This window comes from Leuciscus leuciscus (assembly GCF_965113295.1).
Source record: "Leuciscus leuciscus genome assembly, chromosome: 11".
NCBI classification, from domain to species: domain Eukaryota; kingdom Metazoa; phylum Chordata; class Actinopteri; order Cypriniformes; family Leuciscidae; genus Leuciscus; species Leuciscus leuciscus.
The window spans coordinates 29,070,810-29,097,603 of record NC_138735.1 but is presented as its reverse complement, the minus strand read 5'-3'; the positions used below and the strand labels follow the sequence as shown (position 1 = coordinate 29,097,603).

General features: G+C 38.8%; 2 protein-coding genes across 5 annotated transcripts in view; both read right to left on the bottom strand.

Annotated features, from left to right (window-relative positions):
- Positions 1-200: 200 nt before the first annotated feature.
- telo2 (TEL2, telomere maintenance 2, homolog) lies at positions 201-9,702 on the bottom strand. Of its 2 annotated transcripts, none has more exons than XM_082183791.1 (21): positions 9,523-9,702; positions 9,025-9,361; positions 8,566-8,846; positions 6,421-6,489; positions 6,162-6,309; positions 5,980-6,082; positions 5,248-5,316; positions 5,014-5,155; positions 4,753-4,889; positions 3,887-3,984; positions 3,556-3,642; positions 3,375-3,463; positions 2,871-2,962; positions 2,643-2,759; positions 2,491-2,562; positions 1,881-2,048; positions 1,711-1,799; positions 1,502-1,601; positions 849-913; positions 656-771; positions 201-580 (listed from the first exon to the last, which is right to left on the bottom strand). In XM_082183791.1, exons 2-21 carry the CDS (start codon positions 9,321-9,323, stop codon positions 468-470), a joined length of 2,454 nt encoding a protein of 817 aa, XP_082039917.1. In that variant the 5' UTR covers positions 9,324-9,361; positions 9,523-9,702; the 3' UTR covers positions 201-467. The 2 variants fall into 2 exon arrangements, with proteins under 2 accessions (XP_082039917.1, XP_082039918.1); XM_082183792.1 differs by having other exon boundaries at positions 9,600-9,702.
- Positions 9,703-10,687: 985 nt separating this feature from the next.
- LOC309509161 (rab11 family-interacting protein 3-like) overlaps positions 10,688-26,794 on the bottom strand; it is a 29,593-nt gene continuing 13,486 nt past the window's right edge. Inside the window, exons 4-13 of one of the 3 annotated variants that reach the window (XM_082183731.1) lie at positions 23,837-24,006; positions 20,197-20,415; positions 16,917-16,952; positions 16,522-16,609; positions 15,874-16,118; positions 15,256-15,337; positions 14,892-15,029; positions 14,657-14,812; positions 12,642-12,782; positions 10,688-12,562 (exon numbers count right to left, since the gene is read on the bottom strand). In XM_082183731.1, coding sequence (XP_082039857.1) covers positions 12,449-12,562; positions 12,642-12,782; positions 14,657-14,812; positions 14,892-15,029; positions 15,256-15,337; positions 15,874-16,118; positions 16,522-16,609; positions 16,917-16,952; positions 20,197-20,415; positions 23,837-24,006 — 1,389 coding nt within the window. In that variant the 3' untranslated portion in view covers positions 10,688-12,448. Of the gene's footprint in view, positions 12,563-12,641; positions 12,783-14,549; positions 14,569-14,622; positions 14,813-14,891; positions 15,030-15,255; positions 15,338-15,873; positions 16,119-16,521; positions 16,610-16,916; positions 16,953-20,196; positions 20,416-23,836; positions 24,007-26,794 lie in introns of those variants that run through there. The other 2 variants (XM_082183732.1, XM_082183733.1) reach the window with 2 other exon arrangements.

Genomic DNA, 26,794 nt, shown 5'->3' with positions numbered 1-26,794 from the left:
TGATCATGTGTTCAATCATGATATATATGAGAATATTTCAGACAGCATTTTTAACTTCAGTGGAAGCACTGACCTCTGACCTTCTGATCTAGAAATCAGTGTAGTAATCTGAGCTCTGTTTTACCATTTATAAAGCAATTATGGAGATTTTTCCCTAGAAATCACAGCACAAAATGTAAATAAATTCGAGGGCAGAAGTATTAATGTCCATAAAGAGTTCTTTATTTTACAGTCACTAAAACATTAAGTAAAAAAAACAAAGTACATGAAATCCAAAGAGCAATGCCACATAAATTATGGATGCATCAGGTCAGAATCATAAAATCTTCCAGGTCTTCAAAACTCCAGACAAGTGTGTGATATTATCAGCATCTCTATTTTTGCTCTGCAAAGTGTACAGGGGAATCCGTGTTATTCTTGCCATGAGTGATAAGATATCTGAAGCATCAGAAGTAGAGATGCACTCGTCATGTTTCCGTATCTGGGATCTGCAGCTGAGATTTGAGGTTTTTGTCCAACAATATTAAACTCTGTACCGCTAAACTCCTGCAGTCTGCGTCACAATCATTCTCTGCCACATCTGTACACAATAACACATTTATTACAACATACAAATACTCACACATATATAAAGAGTCATAAAAACCATCTCTACCTGCTAGCCAGGCCCTGGTCTCCATCAGGTCGTCTCCGAGCTCGGTGAGTAAGTTCTCACTGGGCATGCTCAGAAACACGGCACACACTGCAAACATAACACCCCGCCTCACCATCCTACAGTTACAGCAAGAGAGAGCGTGAGATGACATGTATATGCTTATTATATAATGCATACTGGAACACAAACTTACTGGTCAGTGTGGAAGCGCACAACCCAAACAAAATCCAGCAGAGCTCTGCCCATCTGAGATGCAACCTGACAAAAAGACACCAATGATTATATGAAGGATATATCGCTCATAATAGGGTTGCATGATTTGAGAGAAAAAAATTAATATCAAAATTTGATCAAAATTGCATTTTAAAGAGACCATATTAGGTCCTTTTCAAAGTCTTGATTTTGTTTTTGGGCTCTACTCAAATAGGTTTTCATGATTAAATTAGGTTCTCATGTGTAAAACACAGCGCCACGCTTCACTCTGAAAGATGCAGTGCATATACTTATTGGATTAAGTTGCAGCCTTTGCAATTTGATAATCACTTATTTCAATCAATTATACAGTCCTAACATTAATTTATTTAATTAGCATTCTATAATACTGCTCATAATTAATACTGTGCACTTATAATCTTTTTTATGCATGGAAAACCCTATCATTTACCAAAAGGTGCAGTAAATATTAACATAGCATACTATGTTGGAAGACTGTATCCCACAATGCAATGTGCTTGATCTTCCTAAATAATTGCATTCATTTCCAAAATGATAACTGGAATGATGTTGTAAGACTGTATCCTGTAGCTTGTGTAAGTGTGCACATATTGTGTTTGTGTATGCTTTTACAGGTGCATTGATGGCCAGGTGCATGAGCAGCCCAAGTGTGTGCAGCAGCCTTCCTAGCACCAGATGATCACTCCCCAGAAGGTCAAAGGTCACCTGCGACCTATAAGAGACATGAAATCATTGCGATAATGTAAGCAAGCGCTTGTTTATTTAGCACTATTCTAGATGATGGTCACATGGTTCTTCACAATATTTAACCACTAAGAGACCTGTCGTAGTTCCTGAGCAGCGGGAAGAAGAAAAATCCAGCGACTGGAGCATAACAGTTGGGAACAGCTTGGACGGGTTGAGTCCCACCCTGAGCAGAACAAACACAACACATTATTGGACATCAAATCGCTGTTGATGTGTAATAAGCACCTTTCTGAGGCTGTCTCACTTTGCTAATTCGTCTGGTTTTACTCTGGATCCGTTTTTCCACGATCTGCCGCCAGTGTGTGATGTCATCACATCGCTCTATAGCTGCTGCTGCTGCAGTGATTGGCTGAGCTCCAGTGTGCTTATTCCTGATTGGCTCAGACAGTTCCTGGGCAGAGAGAGCAAGGACCTGGAAGAGTAGAGGTGTTCGTTTAGTTAGTTTAGGTTGCAGGTGTTTCCTGAAGAGTTGACAATCTTGTTCCATCACAATAAAAACAGTAATATTGTTAAATATTATTACAATTAAAAATAACCGTGTTCTATTGTAATATATTGTAAAATGTAATTTATTCCTGTGATCAAAGCTGAATTTTCAGCATCATTACTCCAGTCTTCAGTGTCACATGATCCTTCAGAAATCATTCTAATATGATGATTTGATGTTCAAGAAACATTTGTGATTATTATCAATGTTGGGAACAATTGTGCTGCTCGATATAAGCATCAGTAATTAAAATTAACCTAATCTAACATTTAACTATCATTGCAAACATGAATTATGAATAAATATGGCATTTTAGGATGAAAGTATGTCAGTTGTCTGTGTGCATTCATTTTGACATTAGTCTGACCTCCAGAATGTCCAATCTCTGTCTCAAGTTGTAGTTGAGAGAGTAGAACTCTGTCGTCCAATAATCTACAACCTACAGAGAGGAAAAAAAGGTCACTTGCATGTGCATCTATGTAGAGCTGAGCTGATGTACTCGTCTGTCTGATGTCTTACTGGTTTAATGTCGGTAACAGTGAGGGCCACCATGGCGTTCTGGCGCAGTGAGTGGAAGCGCGGCGTGTTGAACCGGTCCTCCAGGTGGAGCAGCACTTTACTGAACTGAACACTGACCTATACCACACACACACACACACACACACACACACACACACACACAAACCAGTGAGTAATGAGATACACAAGAGTTTCAGTCATTACAAGTCTGCTGTGATGACCTCTGACCTCTTGTGTGGCCTTCACATTCTTCCTAAGAAGAGAGTCCAACACTTGCAGACTGAGCTCAACCCTGTCAGCATCATCAGATGACATTAACGCTGCAAATAAAACATACGGCCGATTCAATAACCGCAGAAAATATTCTCAGACAAAACGTGAATTACAACTAGACTGTTCTTTGATTGCAGGGTTATTATCATTAAGTGTGTGTGTGTGTATATTTGTATATATATATATATGTATGTATGAACAATAGTAGTAATAATAAATAAATAAAATTAAAATAAACCTTATAGTAATATTTTTTTTAAACTAATAAAATTGACAAAAGCACATATTTACAAATAAAACATTAATAAAATTGATAAAAGCACATAACAAAATTACTTAAAATTAAACAAAAAAAAATGTGAAAACTGAAATTATAAAAATAAAATCTAATTCAAAACATAAATAAAAAAAGCTATAAAAGTACATAAATCATTTAAAATTATTTTGATTTTAGATCACCTTCCAGACAGTCCCTGACATAACGTGGCGGAGATGATTTCTTCTTCTCCTGATCAGCTGACATGTCATATGGAGTCAGATCATCATCACTTAAAAAAGAATAGTGATGTCGTTTCAAGATAAGTGTTATTAGAGAGAAAGGTACAGTTCTCATGTGTTTTTAGTGTAGGTGTACATGTACCTGTCCAGTTCAGAATCACTCCCACGACCCGGCTCTGATGTCACTGTTCGACCCGCTGAACCCTGACCTTTGGGCTCCGGTTGAAGACTGGAACAGTATCATACAGATGTCAGAAAATAAGTTACACTTGGTCAAAATTGCAAAACAGAGAAGTCGCATCAGTAAGCAAGTCACATCTTATTATTATAACTTACGCCACTATAATTTATGCTTGTTTTATACTTGTTCTTTTGTGAATACTGTTAAATAAGATTTGTTGCAGAGTGAGGGGAGTATAAGGAGTACATTTCAGATTCAACTAATATCCCAGTAAAGTGAGGTGTGCTTCTACCTGCTGGAAGCATCAGGCTGATGTTCCTCGTCGTCCTCCTCAACAGATGCAGACTCCATCAATGACTTCAGCTCTCTGATCTCCTCATCCGGCTCATACTGACACAGAACAGCTTAATTAGCATTAAAACAGTCAAACGTTTCATTCTCTCTATGAACCACACAGGGAATGAAACATTAATATATCTCAAGTTCACAGTTGTAATGATGGGCACATCTAAAACTTTAGCTTTCTGCAAATATGCAAGATGCTTTCAGGTTTGGTAGGGATCAGTAATTCATCATCAGAAGAGCTTTTCATTGGCTGTGTCTGAAATCGCCCCATACCCTTAAACAGGACACTATTTGAGAGGACAGTCATTTGTAGTGGTGTCTGAAACCATAGTGGATGTTATCGAGTGCACTCATTTAATCCCATAATGCACCGATACAACGAGTGCACAACTGATGTACGCTCAACGGCTACAGAATACCCATAATGCACTGAGAGAGTAGCGAGTCAAATGAATTCCCGCGTCTGACCAGAAGATGGCGCCGCAGCTGAAACATCCATCCACAGGTCTACTGCCAAACAGGTTCATTATGTTTAATTGCTTATTAAATTGGTTTATATATGCTAGTTTCAATGGCAGAGTGCAAGATAAATCTTTTCATTACTTTTGGAGCAGCCAGTTTGCTATGTTTCAAAAGATTATTTACAACAAGAACAGACTATGGAAAAGCGGAAGCACTTCCGGCGCACTCAGTGTCCGAAATCACTCACTCGTTTTCATTCACTCCTTCAAGTGGACTATATTAGTGGAGTAATGTAAGGAATAGTGAATGAGATTATAGGGGGCGATTTCAAACAGTTTAAAAGTGTCTCACCTGAAATTTTAATTGTGATCCAGGTGTGTCTAATTTATGGCTAAGACACTCGCCCACGGCCATACCCATCCGACGAATACGCACAATATTGCTATCTAGACGACACTGGACACCTCCCAGCATGCACTGCAGCATCTCTGTTGAACAGACAACCTCATAATACACTAGAACGGAGCAGTTCAAAGTCTGGTAAGTGGAAAAATATCTTTGTAAATAATTGGATACAACTTTATTTGAGATCTACAAACACTTGTGCATTACCTTGTCGTAGTTCTTGTATTTCAGAATCGGTGAGTAAAGCCACACACAGCAGTAAAGCTTTACTGACGTACAGCTGCTGTTCCACAGACGTGTGTTTCACGGCACTGCTGTTACACCACACCTGACACACACTCCGAAGGACCTACACACACACACACTTCTCATTAAGCAACTTCTTTTGCATTTCATACAAAAATGACTGATTAGCACAACTAACACGGCAGATCATCACACCTGTTTAAGCAGCATCCGGCGCTCGGGATCCAGAGCCAAATAACCAAGAACTGACTTTACCAACCGAGTCTGAGATCAAGGGTACAGGGGAGAACGAGAGAGACAGGAAAAATAAGAAATGTTAATGTCCATGTCATGCAAATAAAGAACATCTTATTAATCTCATGCATATGTACACTATCGTTCAAACGTTTGTGGTCAGTAAGATTTCCTTTCAAGAAATGAATGCTTTCATTTAGCAAGGATGCATTAAATTGATCAAAAGTGACAGTAAAGACATTTATAATCTTACAAAATATTTCTATTTCAAATAAATGCTGTTCTTTTGAACTTTCTATTCATCAAAGAATCCAAAAAAAAAAAAAAAAAATCCACAAAAATCTGAAACTGAAGAATGATTTGTGAAGGATCATGTGACACTGAAGACTGGAGTAATGGTCACAAGTTTGGTCACAAGAATAAATTATATTTTAAAATATATTACAATAGAAAACAGTTATTTTGAATTGTAATAATATTTCACAATATTACTGTTTTACTGTATTTTGATCAAACAAATATAGCCTTGGTGAGCAGAAGAGACAATTAAAAAAATCTTAGCGACCCCAAAGGTATTACTTTTTAGTAAAGGTTGTAAGATTTGAAAGAAGCATTCTTGTTTATTAATAATATGTTCTGCGGTTAGAGACATTTAATAGACATTTAAGACATTTAATTTCTGTTGCCACTCACTGGGTGCTGGTACTGCTGCAATAACAGTTTATGAGTGAGAACAAACTGAGCTTTCTTATTGGTCACTACCAGGTTTCCCATCAGCCTGGATGCAGCAGTGGCCCTGAAACACACATATGAGTTAGAGTCGACTAACAAACAACTATTCATTCTGCTCTCTGGAATCAAGCACACTCTCTTACCCGCTGAGGCAGCGTACGAGTCCTGTGATGACACACTCCGTGCACCTCTCCGGAACGTTCTCCAGGAGTCTCTGCGTCACACGCTGCCACAGCGGGTCCACGCGGGTCAGAGACGAGAGCCGGGGGGCCAGTATTTCAAATATCTGAGCTACAAAAACATGCACACAGAAACTAATGCAGGTTGACATATGAAAATAAATACATTAGTTTCACTACAATCAGTGCAGCTAACCTACAAAAGTTTAAAAAAGAAACTTACAGCTGTATCCTTGAATACACACTTTTCCCAACACCTGAGCAACAAACTCGAGAGAGCAGTCCCGTCCCGCTATACCAGAGAGATACACATGAGTGAGGCAAAATAAGACGGACAGACAACAAATATGCATTCATATATGCAGTGGTCGCAATGATGCGTTAAAATATGCAGTGGTCGCAATGATGCATTAAAATATGCAGTGACACAATGATGCATTAAAATATGCAGTGACACAATGATGCATTAAAATATGCAGTGACACAATGATGCATTAAAATATGCAGTGACACAATGATGCATTAAAATATGCAGTGGTCGCATTAAAATATGCAGTGGTCACAATGAAGCATTAAAATATGCAGTGGTCGCAATGATGCATTAAAATATGCAGTGGTCGCATTAAAATATGAAGTGGTCGCAATGATGCATTAAAATATGAAGTGGTCGCAATGATGCATTAAAATATGAAGTGGTCGCAATGATGCATTAAAATATGAAGTGGTCGCAATGATGCATTAAAATATGCAGTGGTCGCATTCAAATATGAAGTGGTCGCAATGATGCATTAAAATATGAAGTGGTCGCAATGATGCATTAAAATATGAAGTGGTCGCAATGATGCATTAAAATATGAAGTGGTCGCAATGATGCATTAAAATATGAAGTGGTCGCAATGATGCATTAAAATATGAAGTGGTTGCAATGATGCATTAAAATATGCAGTGGTCGCAATGATGCATTAAAATATGCAGTGGTCGCATTAAAATATGAAGTGGTCGCAATGATGCATTAAAATATGAAGTGGTCGCAATGATGCATTAAAATATGAAGTGGTCGCATTAAAATATGCAGTGGTCGCAATGATGCATTAAAATATGCAGTGGTCGCATTAAAATATGCAGTGGTCGCAATGATGCATTAAAATATGAAGTGGTCGCAATGATGCATTAAAATATGCAGTGGTCGCAATGATGCATTAAAATATGAAGTGGTCGCATTAAAATATGCAGTGGTCACAATGATGCATTAAAATATGCAGTGGTCGCATTAAAATATGCAGTGGTCGCAATGATGCATTAAAATATGCAGTGGTCGCATTAAAATATGAAGTGGTCGCAATGATGCATTAAAATATGAAGTGGTCGCATTAAAATATGCAGTGGTCGCAATGATGCATTAAAATATGCAGTGGTCGCATTAAAATATGCAGTGGTCACAATGATGCGTTAAAATATGCAGTGGTCGCAATGATGCATTAAAATATGAAGTGGTCGCAATGATGCATTAAAATATGCAGTGGTCGCAATGATGCATTAAAATATGCAGTGGTCGCATTAAAATATGAAGTGGTCGCAATGATGCATTAAAATATGAAGTGGTCGCAATGATGCATTAAAATATGCAGTGACACAATGATGCGTTAAAATATGCAGTGACACAATGATGCATTAAAATATGCAGTGGTCGCATTAAAATATGCAGTGGTCACAATGAAGCATTAAAATATGCAGTGGTCGCAATGATGCATTAAAATATGCAGTGGTCGCATTAAAATATGCAGTGGTCACAATGAAGCATTAAAATATGCAGTGGTCGCAATGATGCATTAAAATATGCAGTGGTCGCAATGATGCATTAAAATATGCAGTGGTCGCATTAAAATATGAAGTGGTCGCAATGATGCATTAAAATATGAAGTGGTCGCAATGATGCATTAAAATATGAAGTGGTCGCAATGATGCATTAAAATATGAAGTGGTCGCAATGATGCATTAAAATATGAAGTGGTCGCAATGATGCATTAAAATATGCAGTGGTCACATTAAAATATGAAGTGGTCGCAATGATGCATTAAAATATGCAGTGGTCGCATTAAAATATGCAGTGGTCGCAATGATGCATTAAAATATGCAGTGGTCACAATGATGCGTTAAAATATGCAGTGGTCGCAATGATGCATTCAAATATGCAGTGGTCGCATTAAAATATGCAGTGGTCGCAATGATGCATTAAAATATGAAGTGGTCGCATTAAAATATGCAGTGGTCGCAATGATGCATTAAAATATGAAGTGGTCGCAATGATGCATTCAAATATGTGTTCCTTCTTTTCTTTAGAAGTATCTCCGCCCTGAACATGTGATACCTCTGAGAGCGTGGCATGTCTTCTCCAGTGTGTCCAGTATGCTGGCGGCCAGCAGTGGGTAGTACTGCTGTGGCAGGAAGGCGTCAGGTGTGTTTGTGTGCAGATGGTTGGAGGTGATGGAGGGTAAAGCTGCAAGGTGACCAATGATGATCTCTCTCAGCTGAGGAGTGTCTGCATAGGAACCACCTCCCTCACATCTGGACCACAGCAACACCTGGAGACGACCAGCAGAGAGGAACTTCTCCAGTACAGACACACATCGCTCCAGACCCGCACTCTCACTGTGTGTACGAGACAGAACACATCATGAGTATATCATTTAAACCTGTCAATCAAAGGCAAATGTATGACTAATTAATAAATAATAAAGGATATCTTAGACAGATAGATAGATAGATAGATAGATAGATAGATAGATAGATAGATAGATAGATAGATCCTGATGTCTCTCACACACACCCTGTGGAGCTGATGGTGTCCAGCAGAAGCAGGAGTGTTTGGTCCGGTGGACCCTTGAGGAACATCTCATCCCAGAGCTTCTTGATCTCCTCCTCATCATCACGTGATCTGTTGAACCAGTGCGAGCTCTGCGCGCTCACCAGCACCTGAAGCGCGCGAGTGTAGTGTAGGCGCGTGAACTCGTCGTCCTCCAGGTAGCGCGTGAGTGTGCGCAGCGCGTGCACGATCTCCCCGGAGTCTCGTGAGCTGGAGAGAGTCCTCAAACACGAGCACACCTGCAGTCGCACCTCGGACCCCATGACGTCACGGAACCGAGGTCCAGTTTAATGCAGCATCACTTTGACAACATAATATACAAAATGTCACTGTGTGCATTTGGCAGGTGGACTCATATCTTGATCATTCTAACCTCTATGTCAAATAATCATTTTCATTAACAAATAAGATGAAACCATTAATTTACAGTAACTTAAGAATCAGAACTGCAGATCTACAAACCTCATATAGAATAACCAAATTCACCCTTGATGAATAGCAAAATGTAATATAAATTATATAGTTATAGCGACTCCTGCCTTCAGTTTGTTGAAGGTTTAAAGTCATTCAGATATAGCAAAATATGAAATAACTCGCAGCATCAGTCGTGTTGACAAACCCATGTGATTGCGCTCTAATATGTGTCCGTGTAGATGCAGATAGCCAGAACAAAGGTTCCTATCGGAAACCATTTATTCCATAATAGTTCACTAGAGGGTGCAACAGGGCATGAAATGGACTATAAATCTTTTTTAAATAAATTTTGCATGCCAATTCGTTGTTAATAATAAATAAAAAAATCGTTTGTTATATTACATTGTTTAACTTATTTGCTGGAAAGCACTTCGTTCAACGGCTGTTTTTTTAAATGTGCTATAAATACACATTTTATTGTAGCTATTGCATTTGCAAAGTTTAACAACAATAAGTTAATCAATCCTTATAAAAACATATTTGATCTCCCAAAAACTGAATAGCACTTCAAAATAATCCCCTTTTCATTTCTACAAAATAAGAGGAATCATAAAAAAACTGCATGTTATTTTTTATTTAGTACTGTCCTAAATAAGATAGTTTGAAAGATGTCTTGTGGTCTACATGTAAACATCTTTTATGTAAAATATCTTATTCAGGACAGTACTAAATAAAAAATAACACGTAGCCTATGTTTTTATGATCCCTCTTACATTGTTAAAATAATTAACATTTTAAAGATTCTGCAAGATGTGTAAACTTTTGACCACAACTGTATGCATGTATGATATATATATATATATATGTGTGTGTGTGTGTGTGTGTGTGTGTGTGTGTGTGTGTGTGTTTGTGTGTATATGCACTACATACATGTGCATTCTATGATGGACATCAGCATTCATATGATATAATAGGATTGAATACAACAGAACCCATGTGATTTTTATGAAAGTAAACAGCTGTTCAAGTGCTAATTTAAATTTAAATGTGGTTATAAATATAAAAAATAATAATAATACATGGAGTATGTTCTAGTCTATGTGCTTTATGTTTAAGTTGTATATCCAGTCCATTCTATTCTTGTTTATGTATGTGCATGTATAGACTCACACAAATGAAGCATTTCAAAATGACCAAAACATCCACAAAGAAATTATTTGCACTTAATTTATTGGTGACTAATTTTCTCACTTTTCTTTTAACCTTCATATACAATAATTTGAAAGACCCCGTACAGTAAAAGATACATCTTAGAGGGGCATCTTCAAAATAAAGCAAAACATTCAACAGAAGACAATACTGATATCTCTCATTTATACAGTAACCTCAACAATTAGAGTAAACATTTTTTTTTACAATTGTATCCTTCATTACAAGGAGTCCTTCAGTCATATTTTTCTTTTGTATTAACAACTATTTATAATTATTATTAGTCTTTTAAAGTCTAAGTGGCAAGCAGAACTCCTAAGCTGTGAAATTTTGTCTTTGGACATATCTTAAATCATATACAACAGCTGTTTAACATCAGACAGATCATGAGCAGTGGATTCAGATCTTCCCTTATTATTGTCTTTGCCGAAACAGCAAAAAGCACACGACGCGTGCGCGCGCACCCACAGTTCACAGAAGCAAGGTTCCCGCGCTTTAATGTCCAGTTACAGTAGCTCGAAAACAGCAGAAGAAGAGGCAGAATCGTCCTCAAATGTTCTCCAGCATCGTCGTGTATGAAGAACTGATCGGACGAGTTACAGCAACAAAACCGAAATATGTCAGTCGTCGGAGAAGAGAAGAGAAAAGAAAAAACAGAATATAAACTGCAGCGTGCTTTTCCACAATCCAAAAAGAGGAAAGGATGAGGATTAAGTCTCCATAAAGGTTTGAAGTGGAAATCAAACATGCTCGTCCCACAGGAGAGGAAAGTCCGCGGGAACAGACGAAAAGAATCAATCAAGTGGAAGACAAAATGAAAAAGGAATCTCATTTCCTGCTTGCCATAAAAATAGGATTCCAAGAACGAAAGATACAAACGTTCTAGATTGATATTTACATCCAAAATCATCAGAGAGAGAGATTGTGTTTTAAGATGCAGAAATGAAGCACATGTTTTTTTTTCCCCGCGTTAAAGGTTTTCGTATCCGTCAACGGCTCGATTTCCCTTCAGTGCTTGAGTGTCCGCTTCTTTTTTCCCGCCAACACTGATAAAACAGCGTCGCAATGTTTTTCTTTAAATAGCAAACAATACTTCCCTTAAAAATAAAATAAATCAGAGTGCAATGAACATTTCCAGTGTGTTTTGAAAGAGTCTTTTCTACAGAAAATCAAAGTTTCTGGGAAATAATCCAGGAAAGGAGGCGGCAGACGAATATCCTCAGCGAGGAATCGCGCAGGGCCAATTGCCTTACCCACAATGCAACACTGCAAACTCCCTTGGTGGGGATCGGTCTCGCTTGATCCTTTGCGTTCCGCATCATCATCATCGTAATAAATAAGAATTTGAAGGAAAAACAACATTGGTTAACTAACATTCAGCAAAAACTCGTTCACGAGTTAAATTGTTCGCACACGCTCAACCCTCAGGTCAGCAAATGTCCCTCACATAGGCTAACGGTGTGACTGCTTTACCCAGAATTACACTGGTAACTTAAACTGGTCTCTTACACTGAAATTCAATTTATGAATCATAAACATACATATACAGAGAGAGGGAACGGGCGCCTCAATCCCAAAACTCTGGGAAGTCACAGGAACCAGAAGACAGGGCCAATCTCACACACACACACGCACACACACACACAGTGCTATGGATTATTAAATCATTTGATCAACATAGTGATTGTATTCTCCACTTCCTCTCCAGACTCATTCAATACGCCTGTGTCAGTTCATAAATCAGGAAAGGTTGTCGTCATGGCGATTATTTGACCTCCAGGATGGAGGGATTGGACTCCATGATGGCGACGATGATGCGGTCGATGTAGTCCTGCAGACGGAAGTTGATCTCCTCCTGTTTGTGGATGGCCTCCATCAGCTGCACACACACACACATTAAATATCACACAGCGTTCACACTTAAAGCAGAGATAAGCGTGATGGTGTGTGACACTGACCTCAGTGCGGGAGACGTTGTTGATCTCGGCGGCGAGCGACTCAGAGAGAGACTCGGTAAAAAGGCTCTTTGCTCCCTGGATGCTCAGATTAATGATCTGTCCGTTCAGCTCATCGTTCTGCTCCTTCAGACTGCGGTTATCCTGCACACACACACACAGAACCAAACCCGTGTTTGAGATCAGTCTTGGTTCAGTCTTTTCCTTTTTTAGACTGTGTTGACTAATTTTAGTCCGTCTACCTGTTTGAGTCTTTTGTGTTTGTCTACCAGTTTGAGTCTGTTTACAACAGTCTTGAGCTGCGTTTCCACCGAAATTACCCGGAACAATTTGTCCCAGGAACTTTTTTTGCCCCAGACCGGTTGCTTTCTGCGTTTACACCGCGGTCTAAAGTACCGGGAAGGTAAACTGCGCGCAACTGCTCCTCCCAGTCTGTGACGGACAGTAATCAGTTTTGAGCGCCACATTTATAATAAGTATGGAGGAGATTCAAACTGTGCTGCAGTTATGTATTGGTTTACTAACGAGGTAATTAACAAAACAAAATAGACGAGCACTGATACTAAAGCGTGTTCAGAAAGCTCGTATGCGTATAAAATTAGACAACGTATGTTATCAGTTATTGTGAGATGCCTGGGACGAACGCGCAAAAATGTCCTCTTTCGCAAATACGCTTAAAGCCCAAACCCCGTCTATCAATCATAAATAGTGACAGTCTTGTAAATAGTTGTTTGTTACTAACCTCAAAGCGCTATTTCAATCCTGTTATAGTAAATTTGTAACATGGTTTGGAGTGCCTTGCAATAGATGACAATGTGTAAACATAATGACTTAATAATAAAAGCTGTGGCAGAAAAGAGACGAGCACTGATAAAGCGTGTTCAGTAGCTCGTAATGCTAACGTTAGATATAAAATTTGTATGTTATCAGCTATTGCGGACATTGACCGTGAGATGGCTGGGACGAACGCGCAGAAAGTTTACTCTTCCACAAATACCCTTAATAAAGCCTGAAACTCGTCGCCAGTCCACCAGTTTTTTATTTTTATTAAATTCCATATTTGCAGAGAGACAACTCTTACTGCATGAAGCCACGACACGAACCGCAATAGATTTTTTAAAAAGGGAGGTTAAAAATAAATAAAATGCTGCGTGGAGTCATCCAACCAAAATGCGGCGTGAACACAACCAATCAGCTTGTGCAGCGCACAAGTCCCACCCCTGAAAGTTCCTGAACTTTGAAAAAGTACTACCTCATGAGCAGGGACTATCGGAGGGGGAAATATTTACCCGGAACTTCATTTAGACCCTGGTTCCTGCGGTGTAAACACATCGAGTACCAGCCCAAAGTTCCTAGTTCCTGGGGAAAGTTCCTGCGGTGGAAACGCGGCTTTGGATCTAGTCTGTTGACTAATGTGAGTGCATGTTTAAGTTTATCTGTTTGAGTCTGTCTTTATTTGTTTGAGTCTGTGTTTTTATCCTGAGTCAAGTGTTAATCTGTTTGTTTAGTCTGTGTTGACCCATTTGAGTCTATGTTTGAGTTTATTTTGACCTATTAGAGTCCGTTGACCAGTTTGAGTTGAGTTCAGATCTTTACCTGTATGTGTCTGTATTTCAGTCTGTTTTTACCTGAGTCTTTGAGCCTGTTTACCTGTTTTTTAGTCTGGGTTGACCAGTTTGAGCCTGTATTTATGTCAGTTTTCACCTGTTAGTTTTTTTGAGTCTATCTTTTTGAGCCTGTTTTTTTCTTTTTTCTGTTGATCTGTTTGAGTCTTTTGAGTTTTTTTTAACTTGTTTAAGCCTGTTGTAGCCAGGTTGAATCTGTTTTTATAAGTTCAAACCTGTGTTTGAGTCTGTTTTTACTAGTTTGAGCCCATCTTTACCAGTTTGACACTGTTTTTACCCGTTTGAATGTTTTTCATAACCTGTTTGAGTCTGTATTTACCAGTTTGAGTGTTTTTACCCGTTTGAATCTGTTTTTCATTAAGTCTACATTTACCAGTTTGATTGTGTTTTTACCTGTTTGAGTCTGCGTATCTCCTGCTCCAGTTCGTTCTCTCTCATGTGAGTGTTGTATTCCTGTAGGCCGGAGCTGGCTGATCTGCCTCTTCTCGCTTCAGTCTCCAACTTAAACAGCTGCAGGTGTTCCAGCTGCTTTCTCAAGTCCTCTATCAACTACACACGCAGAGAAGCCATTAACAGAGACGAACACACACACGACTCCACCTATGAAGACAAACAGAAGACCTCTCACCCCCTGAGTGCACTCCTTCTCTTTCTGGTTCGTATGACGTTCATGGCTCATTTTGTCGGACATTTTCGTGCGAGATTCGATTTCTTCATTCAATCGATCCGTGACGTCTTCCACCTCATCCTGAAGTTTCCTCTTTTCCTGAAAAAATGACTCCATCTCAGAGATCTTTTGGACAATTCTTTGCAGGGTCGGCATCAAATTACTGAGTTATAATGAAGTGAAAAACAAATTTTTACTGGTTTGATGGCCAATAACTATTCTTAATTCACTCGTCTTTGGCAGAAGTGATAAATAGATCATCTCTGAATGTGATCTACAGACGTGTATTAGACTGTGTGTGTGTGTGTGTGTTTGTGTCAGGTACCTCCTCCAGTCTCTCGATATTGGCTCTCAGACAGGGAACACATGACCTCAGCTCACTGTTCTCCTCATCCAACTGATGCAACCTGAACACACACAGGCACACAGACAAAAATGTACCGTGATATTTTCTTTTTGGGCAGAGTGCACAATGAAAACAATAATGGGTGTGAGGAAACAAAAGTCTCTGTTAACACAGCCGGATTGTATTAAACGCTGAGCCAAGTAATCTCAGAGCTCCTTTGGGCAATCAAATCAAATTTCTGCTGTTCTCCACTAGATGGCAGACAGATCTAACCCACACACAGAAGAGCTGGACAAAATAACACAGACATCATTAACTGTCTTCAGAATGGCTTCATTATTTCTCTGCTGTTATAAGAAACTGAATAGAAGTTACCTGAGCTAATGAGTTCCTCAGCCACCAAACACTGTTGTCGTGCAAATGAACGGCCAGAGCACATTAAAAGTTTTCAGTTAAAACGGTGTTGTGTAAGCTAATGAAACTAATGATCTTTGCAACGGAAATGAATCAATCAAAAACTAACTTTAGCTGGACAATAGCTAATCATAATCATAATAAAAATCTTAATCATAAATGATCCATTTTGTCCGCACTCACCTGGCCTGGAGGTTCTCGATCTCCAGGTCTCTCTCTCGCTGGAGTTTGTTCAGTGCATCTCTGTGTTTACGGGTGTATGTGAGTAAATGCTCCTCTGAACGCAGCTCTTGCTCCTTCAGCTGTTCCTCCAGAGCGTTTGCACGGTGGACGAGAGTGAGATTCTCCTGCCGCAAGCGCGCGTGCTGCTCTTCGCTCTCCGACGAGTCCTTCTCCAGCTCACACACACGCTTCTCCAACAGCAACACCTGCGGGACAGACACTTGTTCCTCATGCAAATCACTTCTGCTGTTGTTCATGCATTTACAAAACTATCTGTTATTCTATTCCATTCCATATTCAATTAACTTTGCACATTTTTTATGGTAATATTACCATTTATTAAAGTGCCTCTATTATGCTTTTTCGGATATTACCTTTTATGTAGTGTGTAATATAGCCGCTTGTGATTGTAAAAGGTGCAGATAAATGGAGTTATTGTCTCCCAAAAGGAAGAACCGATTTCTCATTTGATGACAAAACTAATGTACAGCGCAAACTAAACCCACAAAACCAGAAGTCCACATCAAATGCACCATCTGAAGCAGGGTCAGAAATGTAACACAAATTGGATGCAAGTTTGATGCAAAATATTCATAATAGTTTCCGAACCTTGTCTGTGATGTCACGATCCGCAAGGTCCAAAATGTCTGGAGTCAGATCTCCCATGACATCCAGATTGATGGACTGCTGCAAGTGTCTGAAAAACACAATAACACAGTTTAAACATATGCAACATTTTCAACATGTTCCCTGCTAAATGTGCATGCTGGTCCAGCCTGGGTTTTCTAGTTGGTGGACCAGCAAACTTAGACTTAGTCGACTAGCATGATGCTGATTGACCAGTAATGTTTTGTTGGTTAATCTAGTTGGATGCTGGGAAAACCAGCATCCAAAATGACTCATCAAAAAACATTGCCAAAGTTTTGAGTTTTCAAAATGATGAGTTTTCAATTTCATTGTGTCCTTAAAACTGATGTCTGGTGCATTTAGAGGGAGGATCTCACCTTGCTGCTTTCTTACTGGACATCCTTTTGCTGGAACTGTAAAAGAGAGAACAAACAGGAAATGAGTCAGGAAGAGAGCGGGAAAAAACTCTCTTTCCATTCATGACCTGTGAACCACAGGTCAAAAACACCCAGTGAAGTGCTGAAGTTTGGGCCGTCAGCTCTTTCTGGTGGTTGAAGGCTGAATCAATGCTCTTCTTTCAATGGTCATGACCTCAAAGCACACGGAAATAAACACACTGTTTTTACGGAGGTGTAACATGGATGCGTGAAAGGAGATTCTGTTCCTGTTGAGCAAGTCTGAAGACAGAGAAACTGCTCTGAACAGACTAACATCAACTGTTCCATACTGGTGCCTGGGACAATCCAGGATTTTCCATGAACAAAACACCATTTATTACTATGTTAACATAAACTGGACTCTCATTAAAGATGGAGAAGTTATGTTTCCTAATTTAGGAAAAGGCTTATTTCCTTTGGTTTTGGAAAAACAGAGCCATGCAAGACAACATTGAATTTTTAATCAGACACGTCAAAAAGTCTCTAAGAAATTTGCTTACCTGTGAGTTCTTAGAAAATGCTCTTTTACTTGCATTTGTATAATGTAGACTACTGTATATTATACTGTTAATATTTACCTCACAAACAGTTAGACTATTGTGCATGCATCAAATACACACACATAAACAACACACCACAGCAGAGCATCTATGTTTACCACACACTTCCCCTACAGATTGTACAAACACTGAGCTTTGACACCAAAACCAACAAGAGTAATGTGACACTGCACAGATGTCTGCATATTAATGAAGCACACACATGCAGAAAGTGAATGTGTGTGTGTGTGTGTGTGTGTGTAGTGGTCAAATTCAACACACGCAAGGGAGGCATGCACACGCTGTGAGAGCGTTACCTATTCATCTCTAGTAACTGCAGTCGCGTGGACAGATCCTCCAGACGACTGATCTGCTTATGACAGTGAGTGCAGAAAAACTCCAGCGACTCCGACTGAAGGAAACTCTGGAAACTAGCAGGAAAAGAGCTGGGGCTGAGGAGACCAGAGGAGAGGAGAAGAGGAGGAGATACAACGGGAGAAATGAGCAGAGGAGAAGAGAAGAGAAATAAAGAGAGTGGAGGAGAAATGAGTAGAAGAGAGGAGAAATGGGTAGAGGACAAACAAGTAGATGAGAGAAGATGAGAAATGAAGTGAGATGATGATATGAGCAGAGGAAAGGTGAAATGATGAGAAATAAACAGGAGGATAGGAGAAAAGAGGAGATTAAACAGGAGAAATACAAAAGAGCAGAGGAGAGGAGAAATGAAGAGAGAGAAAATATTGACAGGAGAAATTAGTAGGAGAGGATAAATAGGGAGGGAAAATTAGTAGAGGAGAAAACACAAGTAGAGAAATTAGGAGAAATTATCAGAGGAAAAGAGAAATTAGGAGAGTGGAGAAGATACGAAGGGAGAAACGAGTAGAGGATACATGAGGAAAAATTAACAGACGAGAGGAGAAAGTAGAAGATATGAAGGGAGAAACGAGCAGAGGATCAATGAGGAGAAATGTAGGAGAAGAGGAGAGGGTAGGAGAAATTAGAAGAGAGGAGAAGATGTGTTGGGATAAATAAGTAGAAGAAAAATGAGGAGAATTTAGAAGAGAAGATATGATGGGAGAAATGAGTAGAGGATCAATGAGTAGAGGAGAAATGAGGAGAGGAGCGAAGATACGATAGAAGAAACGAGTGAAGGATCAATGAAGAGAGGAGAAATGCAGAGAGAAGAGAAGATACGATAGAAGAAACGAGTGGAGGATCAATGAGGAGAGGAGAAATGCGGAGAGAAGAGAAAATATGATTGGAGAAACGAGTGGAGGATCAATGAAGAGGAGAAATGAAGAGAGGAGAGAAAATATGATTGGAGAAACGAGTAGAGGATCAATGAGGAGAGGAGAAATGCGGAGAGAAGAGAAGATACGATAGAAGAAACGAGTAGAGGATCAATGAGGAGAGGAGAAATGCAGAGAGAAGAGAAGATACGATAGAAGAAACGAGTAGAGGATCAATGAGGAGAGGAGAAATGCAGAGAGGAGAGTGTGTGTGTGTGTTAAAAACGAGGATGAGCAGAGGAAGGCAGAAAACGGGAAACATTCAGTTGAGCCGGTGAAGGGCAGGAGAGGTGAGTACTACAGTGCAGCAGGAGCGGTGTGTGTGTTTATCTCAACAGGTTTGAAAGTGTATCGTGTTTCCATGCTCTTTTCTCTAGTGTATGAGTGTGTGTGTGTGTGTGTGTGCTAGACCTCATACGCCTGACAACACCAGCACTGCAGTAAAACAATAACCACAGTAACTTGACCTTTACCCGGCGATAATATTTCACTACGGAAATAATGATACATACATCATAACATCTCAAGACACACACAACGTTCCATACACGTTTTGTTTCGTCTATCACACACACTCTTAGTCGTCTGTGGTCAGGATGTCGCTCTACAAGGTCTCATTATGCACACGACTTTCGGCTTACACAATGTGCTGACTCACATTCTCTTTCTCACTGTGTGGAAACTCGAAATAGAAGGTATTTCTATTTGTGTCTACAGTCAAGGTGCTCATTCAGTAAAGCCCAGATAAACATTTACAGTACCTATGTTTATTCTTGCCAAGTTTAGCTCAGGATTAGCCTGGTTAAAACCAGACCCTTCTCAGTTGAAACTGAGTATAGGGTCTGGGGAATCTATGTAGACAAATCATTTCCAAAGGGGCGTCACCAACCGACGTAGCTCAAATTCCTCTGGCCGCAATTGGATAGTCATAAAACCAATCAGATCGATGAAGGAGATGACGTATGCTTCGAGTGTTGTTCTTTGCTCCGGTTTTAACGAAAACGGTAAGTTTAAATCGCTCAAAACAGACGCGATAACTGATTCGTTTATATACTGTCTATGATTCGAACGAGTGATGTTCCACGGCGGTATCCATCTTTGTAATGAAATCTCCTTCAGCGTCGCTGCGCTGTCGCCATCATGTAAATCCCTCCCCAAACGTTTCTGATTGGTGCCGCGATTTCGGCGGCACAGAAATGAGTTTGAATGGGCTCTTCTCCAGACTATCCTGGAGAGAGAATTAAAATTTGCCGGAAGTAGTCTGGGTTTTCCCAGGCTAGCTCAGGATACATCAGTCTTAAAAATATATGGAGTGTATAAACAACACAATTCTTAAGAAATATGTGGAACTTCTGCTTTAAATAATCTAGTATGTTTGTTTGTATGTGTTACCTAGGTGACAGCAGCATTAGTGGGCGGGGCAGCGGGCTTTCTGAGTGTGGGAGGGGCTCTTCATCTCCCTCCCCATCTGGCCCCGCCCTTCCCTCTTCCTGATTGGCCAGCAGCAGGTCTGAAGAGTTGTTACTCTCACCGAAATCCTCAAAGTGCTCCTCTTCTCCTCCAATCACGGCCACCACGGTGTGACCATTCAAATCAGAGCCCAGTGTGAACCTATCACAGAAGCACATGGAAAATAATGTGTTATCTGTGCATATTTAATTAAACACTGTGAAAAATACCAGGCTAATATTTTCTTTTTAATAAGGATGTTTAATGTTTAATTCCGCCTGGACATGGAAGATTCACTTCTTTTTGTGAAAAAAAACATTAATTTAACATAAAAATAAACATACTACTGTTCAAAAGTTTGGGGTCGTTAAAGTCTGCGTGAACCGTAAGTTGCAAACGACTTTTCTCCAGTGCTGTGACGTATTTCCCAGTGAAAAGGAATATTGAACAGAGGGCAGGGTTTTACTCTAGCGCTCCTCCTCTCCATCTCTCGCTCATTACAGGCTAACGATTTGAGGGGAGTGGTTAAGCGTTTCCCAAACCAAGCAGTCAAACCTACGTCATCAGAGAAGGGACGCCATTCCAGACCGGAAGTAACTTCTCAGACTTTGATTAAAGATTACGACGGCAAACTATTTTTTTCTTTGTTTTAACTTGCACGGATTAATTGTTCACCACAAGACTAGTAATATGCGCTAACAAAGTAAATAGGGTCAATTTTGATTTCAGTTGGACTTTAAGAATTTTTAATTGTTTAAATGAAAGAAGTCTCATCTCAACAAGGCTGAATTTATTTGATCAGAAATACAGTAAAACTGTAATATATTATGAATATACTGTGAAATATTACAATTTATAAAAACAGTTTTTTATTTTAATATATTTTAAAAAGTAATTTATTTCTCAGCTCTTATGTTGATTTGCTGCTTAATTTTTTGTGCTTTGGTGCTCATCACTATGATCTTAATGTTTTATTCAATTGTAAGTACTACTTGAGTATTACTTTCTTGAGTCTTAAGGAGAAATCATAAAACTTTACCACATCATATTTATAATGTCTTTAATATCTTTATTATTTAAACAGATTGACTGTTTGTTCATTGTCTGCTCTTTTCTATTCTTACTATAAAAAAAATATAGAACAACTTCTTATTAGTGTTTTTGTGCGCGAGACAGAATTTGAACAGTTTGTCTTTAGGATGATAATCTGATAATTCACTTTAATCTCTTGGCAACCCTTAAAAACGTCTGAAGAATTCCAGATTAAATGAAAGAACAGCGTAAAACATAAACAATTCACACAAAAACAGCACATCATCACTGGTGTCTTGATAGACATCCCAGTGCATGTGTTTGATTGGTGAACTCAGTGACCACACCACACTGTTTAGGCTCAAAAAGATTTTTTCAAAACAAAAGAAATGAATATTTTTTTTTTAATTAAGGATGCATTAAATTGATTAAAAGAGACAGTAAAGACATTTATAATGTTACAAAATATTTCTATTTCGAATAAATAGTTCTTTTAAACTTTGTATTCATCAAAGAATCCTGAAAAAACAACATTTTCAACATTGATAATAACAAGAAATGTTTCTTGAGCAGCAAATCATCATATTAGAATGATTTCTGAAGGATCATGTGACACTGAAGACTGGAGTAATCAGCTTTGATCACAATAGTAAATTATATTTCAAAATATATTAAAATAGAAAACAGTTAATTAAATTGTAATAATATTTTACAATATTTTTACTGTATTCTTGATCAAATAAATGCAGCCTTTTCTGAATACAAGAACACACACAAACATTTTCTGAGTCCAAACATTTGACAAATTTTAAGAAATAAATTAAAGATAAATGAAGGTTATACACACTCACACACAATAACTGTAACTGATGAAACTTTTTCCTACATTAGCTTTATATCCAACAACAAATCCCTCAAAGACTTACCCTCGCTTCACTGTAACATTGCGGTTGGTCACACAAAGCGTGCGTGAAGACGGCGACCGCATCTTAAAGCGATTCGGTCTTTCTTTGGCGATTCTGAGCAACTGGGCACACAGCGTGTCAAGAGCAAACTAAACTCCCACAATCGATATTAAACTCTATTTACATGTAGTTTCCCAGTTTCCCCTGTAGAGTTCAATCCGCCGTACATTCCTGCTGGACGTTTGTGACCCGGTAGATCTGAATTAACAGGCAAAATCTCTTTGTGTAAGCAAAACTACATACGCTTAAATCGTACGGCTGTGTGGCGGTGTGTGTGTGTGTGTCTAATCAGATTTAGAGCTCAGTAACGGTGACCCAGTGTGTGTGCTAGCATGCTCTACAAGAACAAGCATCTGTTTAATCGGTTTAATCTCCATATGCAAGAACTTACGTCGACACTCAAACACAGAAACACATCACTCAGGACTTATAAATTATTAATAATGCAACAATAATGTTAGCTAAGGCTAATCTTAGGGATCTGAACAAACCCCAAATGCAAAGTTTTGACATCTGAGACAGGATGTCAGAGTTCCAGAGAAAGTTATAGTAAAATTAGATGATGCATTTTTTCCACAACTCTGTACGTGAGTTTCGGAAGAGTCAGCGCTGGCGAGACGGCGTGACCCTGACACAACAGGAACGCTAAATCAAGAGAAACACACGAGGGCAGAGAGCCAGGATATTTTACAATGACAGAAGCGAGTAAGAGAGCGAGAGAGAAACAGACCCTAGAGAGTGAAAGATGGATAAACTTTGGGCAGCAGGAAGGCAGAAAGAGCAAACTCCACACTTCCTACGACTGGGAAACAGGAAAATAAAGACTGACACTGATAACACGGGAAACAGGAACACCTCGGTCAGCTGACCTAATGTTAACGGCTCTCGGGGAAAAAAACAACCTGTAGTCAGCAGATTCTTGTATAAACACAAATAAACAGGTCTTCAATTTCATTGCACAAAACTTGGGACAAATGCAATGCAATAAAACGTCAAAAATGAAGGAGGATCTTGGTCGTGATCTTGTTCCGTGTTATAACCAGTCACCTTTGCTTAACACTTGTGTGGCATTAAAGTTGTTTTCGTGATGCTTGCGTCATAAGACTACAAAAAGTGAAACACCAGACGGTGTTTTGAAGAGAACGCCGTGTCCTGAGTGGACACACTGTATCAGGAAGTTGTTTTATTTTTTAAGATTATTGCGGATACATTCAAGGCTATTAAAACGCCATGGTTTAGAGTCACCATTATGCATGAAGTTATGACATCATTACTATTATAGTTTATATAGAAGCCATTAACATTGAGAAGAACAACACTGACTCTTCCTGTAAAAAGCAAGTCTTGCTAATTTCCTGACCAGTGATTTGTGATTCAAATCTAAAATACACTCAATATTTTGCCATTTTTGTCTTTTTTTTGCCCAGGTGTGTGTTTAATTTAGATTTATTTACACTTTATTTCCATTTACTTTTTAGTTTTACTTAACAATAACAACAACAACTGCATTTCTGGGTAATTTTGAGTGATTTATGAACCCAGTCTCTTGGTGCCTGTTATGTGACAGCTGTGTATGGGTGCGTTACCTGTTGCGGTCGTCTCCATCAGTGAGTGTGTTTTCAATGCCGCTGTCAGTCTCCACGTCCTCATGGAGTTCTGGATGGACCAGAGCCGTCGTGTCCTCGTCCGTGAAGGTTTCACACTCGCTGTATGCGCTCTCCGAGCCGAGATACGCACTGTCAGAGACCTCCGCCTGCTGCAAACAAACACACACTGATTACAAAACTTTTATTGCTACGAAGTTGGAGACATAATGGTGTTCTTGGTTATGAGGTTTCTCCACAAAAAAACCCCCCGATTGACACACTACGAGTCTAAACCTATAAAATGAATGTGGATAGATTTGGGAGAAATGTTTGAGTTCATATTGAGATTTCAGTGCAGACTTTGCATTGCATTTTTGTCCATTCTCATGCTATTTAGAAGCACCGACATGCAAACACACACGGGCTTGAAGGTTATGAATGTGTGTGATGAATGTTTAAGGAACAATATGATCCGAAGTGGTTTAAAAAATGTGACCGCATTGCATTTGTTGTGTAAATGCCAATCCATCCCGATGTTTTCCAGATAACAGTGAAGGACCGCCTGCTCACCTGTCAATCATCCACTGCACTAAAACAAAGGTTTTAAACTTTAAAAGACCCTCAAAAGACATACAAACCATTGCTGTTATTTTTTTGCTGAGTTTGCATGTTCCTTGAAGATGCATCTTGTCTAACGTGACTATTTACATAATTTCATGTATGATTATAGAACTCTGCCTATAATACAGCCGTACAAATCATAATAATGACAGTAAATGGTAATTTTGGTACATTACAAAGATCTAGGAACAAAACAAAAAAACGCAACAATAACCTGGAAAACTGTGAAACTTAATGTTCAACAGAACTTATACTTTGTACCCTTCCCTTGTTCTACTGTTTATTATTATTATTTTGTCCTTTTTTATGATATGCAAAACATTTTTCTCTAGAAAAATCAATGTTACAAATAAAAAAACAGACCTTGATCTACTGTTTATTTTTCCTTCAGTTTTATTCTATGTAAAACTTTCTTGAAAAATCTATAATAATAAAAAAGTTACAAATAAAAACAGAATGCAAACCCCATGTTCTACAAGTTTATATTTTCCTTTTCCCCCTTTTTTTATTCTATACACAGCAGCCAAATAACTGGGTTGACATCCCAGATATTATGATGAACATTACAAATGATTAAATTCAAGAGTGAACCTCAAACCTTCAGTTAGTCAATCGGTTCTGACCAAAAGAACAAACTCCACTTAAACCTGCATCTCAGAAACGTACCTGTTTGAGTCCGAGAGGAGCTCCTAGAACAGGAGAGGCCATTCCCAGAACCATTCTCCCTACTCGAGTACCACCACACGGGAAAAACAGGTTCACCAACTAACCGCAAAACTAACAAAAGCTTCCTGTCTCTCCACACAGAAAGAGTCAACAGAGATATATATTACTCCTACTCCGCTTCTTTGGAAAATGAAGAACAAAGTCTGAAGGGCACCGGGACCAGAAATGGGTGGAGTCTGTGCCCGTAACCACGCCCCTTTTTATTTAACATTACCCTCATGTGCCAACAGAACATCTCAACACACGTCTAAACAGCATGCGTGCATATATTATGTGGATGTGACTCAAAACCTAGTGAGCTGCCGACTTAGTGTTTTAGTGCATCTATGATGACCAAAAATGATGTCATGTTAGACGGCTCACTAGGTTTTATGACACAGACTATTGCTGTTATTCATCTGTTCCCAACTTCCCATGTAGCAAAACATTAACGCTTCACACCCAACACACACAAACACTTATTCAGGATAGCACAATCATATGTTCTGATGAATGAAAGGTGTGTGTGTGTGTTATAAAAAAAAATCTATCACCAGCCTGTCCTGTATATTGTCAAGCATGTGTGTGTGTAAGTGTGTTTGTTCCTCTGGATGAGGTGCTACACACACCACCTCGGCCAGTGTGTTTTGAAAGCAAACATGGAAACAGCACAGCCATTCATGACCCACAGGAAAACACACAGGTGTGTGTGTGTGTGTGTGTGTGTGTGTGTGTGTGTGTGTGTGTGTGTGTGTGTGTGTGTGTGTGTGTATGTGTGTGTGTGTGTGTGTGTGTGTGTGTGTGTGTGTGTGTGTGTGTGTGTGTGTGTGTGTGTGTGTGTGTGTGTTTCATTAGAAGTGACGGGAAGACCGGAATGAGAAAAAGGAAAATCAGATCGCAAAAAACAACACTCCGAAATAGCACATTTCTATATTTACAGAATAAATATGCTAAATATTCCTGTGAATAATGAGTGGCATATGCATTTTGGAAAAGAGCTTGTGTTTCTGTAATCACAATTTATGAATTTACTACCAAATTATAACTTTAAAGGCTTAACTCCTCATTATAATTAAAGCTTATGATCGACAGGTCCATAAACACTGAGGGGTACATGTTAGGATAACCATAATTTAATATAGTGAAACTAGTCGAGCTAGCCTAAAATATTAAAATAGTTATATTTAAGTTTCCAGAGAATAAATGAAGAGTTCAGATGCAAAAGCCTCTAAGTGCCATCTGAAATTTTCTTCTAGAATGATCATTTTTATCAAGCTCGTATATTTAAGTTCAGTAATTTACCCTTAAATGACAATTAATAGGTAATTTTCATTGTCCTTTAAGTGAAATTACTGAACTTAAACATACGAGCTTGATAAAAATGATCATTCTAGAAGAAAATTTCAGATGGCACTTAGAGGCTTTTGCATCTGAACTCTTCAAATATATAATGATAAATCAAAAACATAATTTACCATCACAAAAAACTAAAACAACATGATTACTGACAAAATAAATAAAAGTAAAACAGAAATAAAAAATTACCTTAAAACCTTAAATAGCCGTATTTAAAATAGAAAAACCTATATAAGAGACACAATTTCTATCACAAAAACACGTTTTTGAATGAAC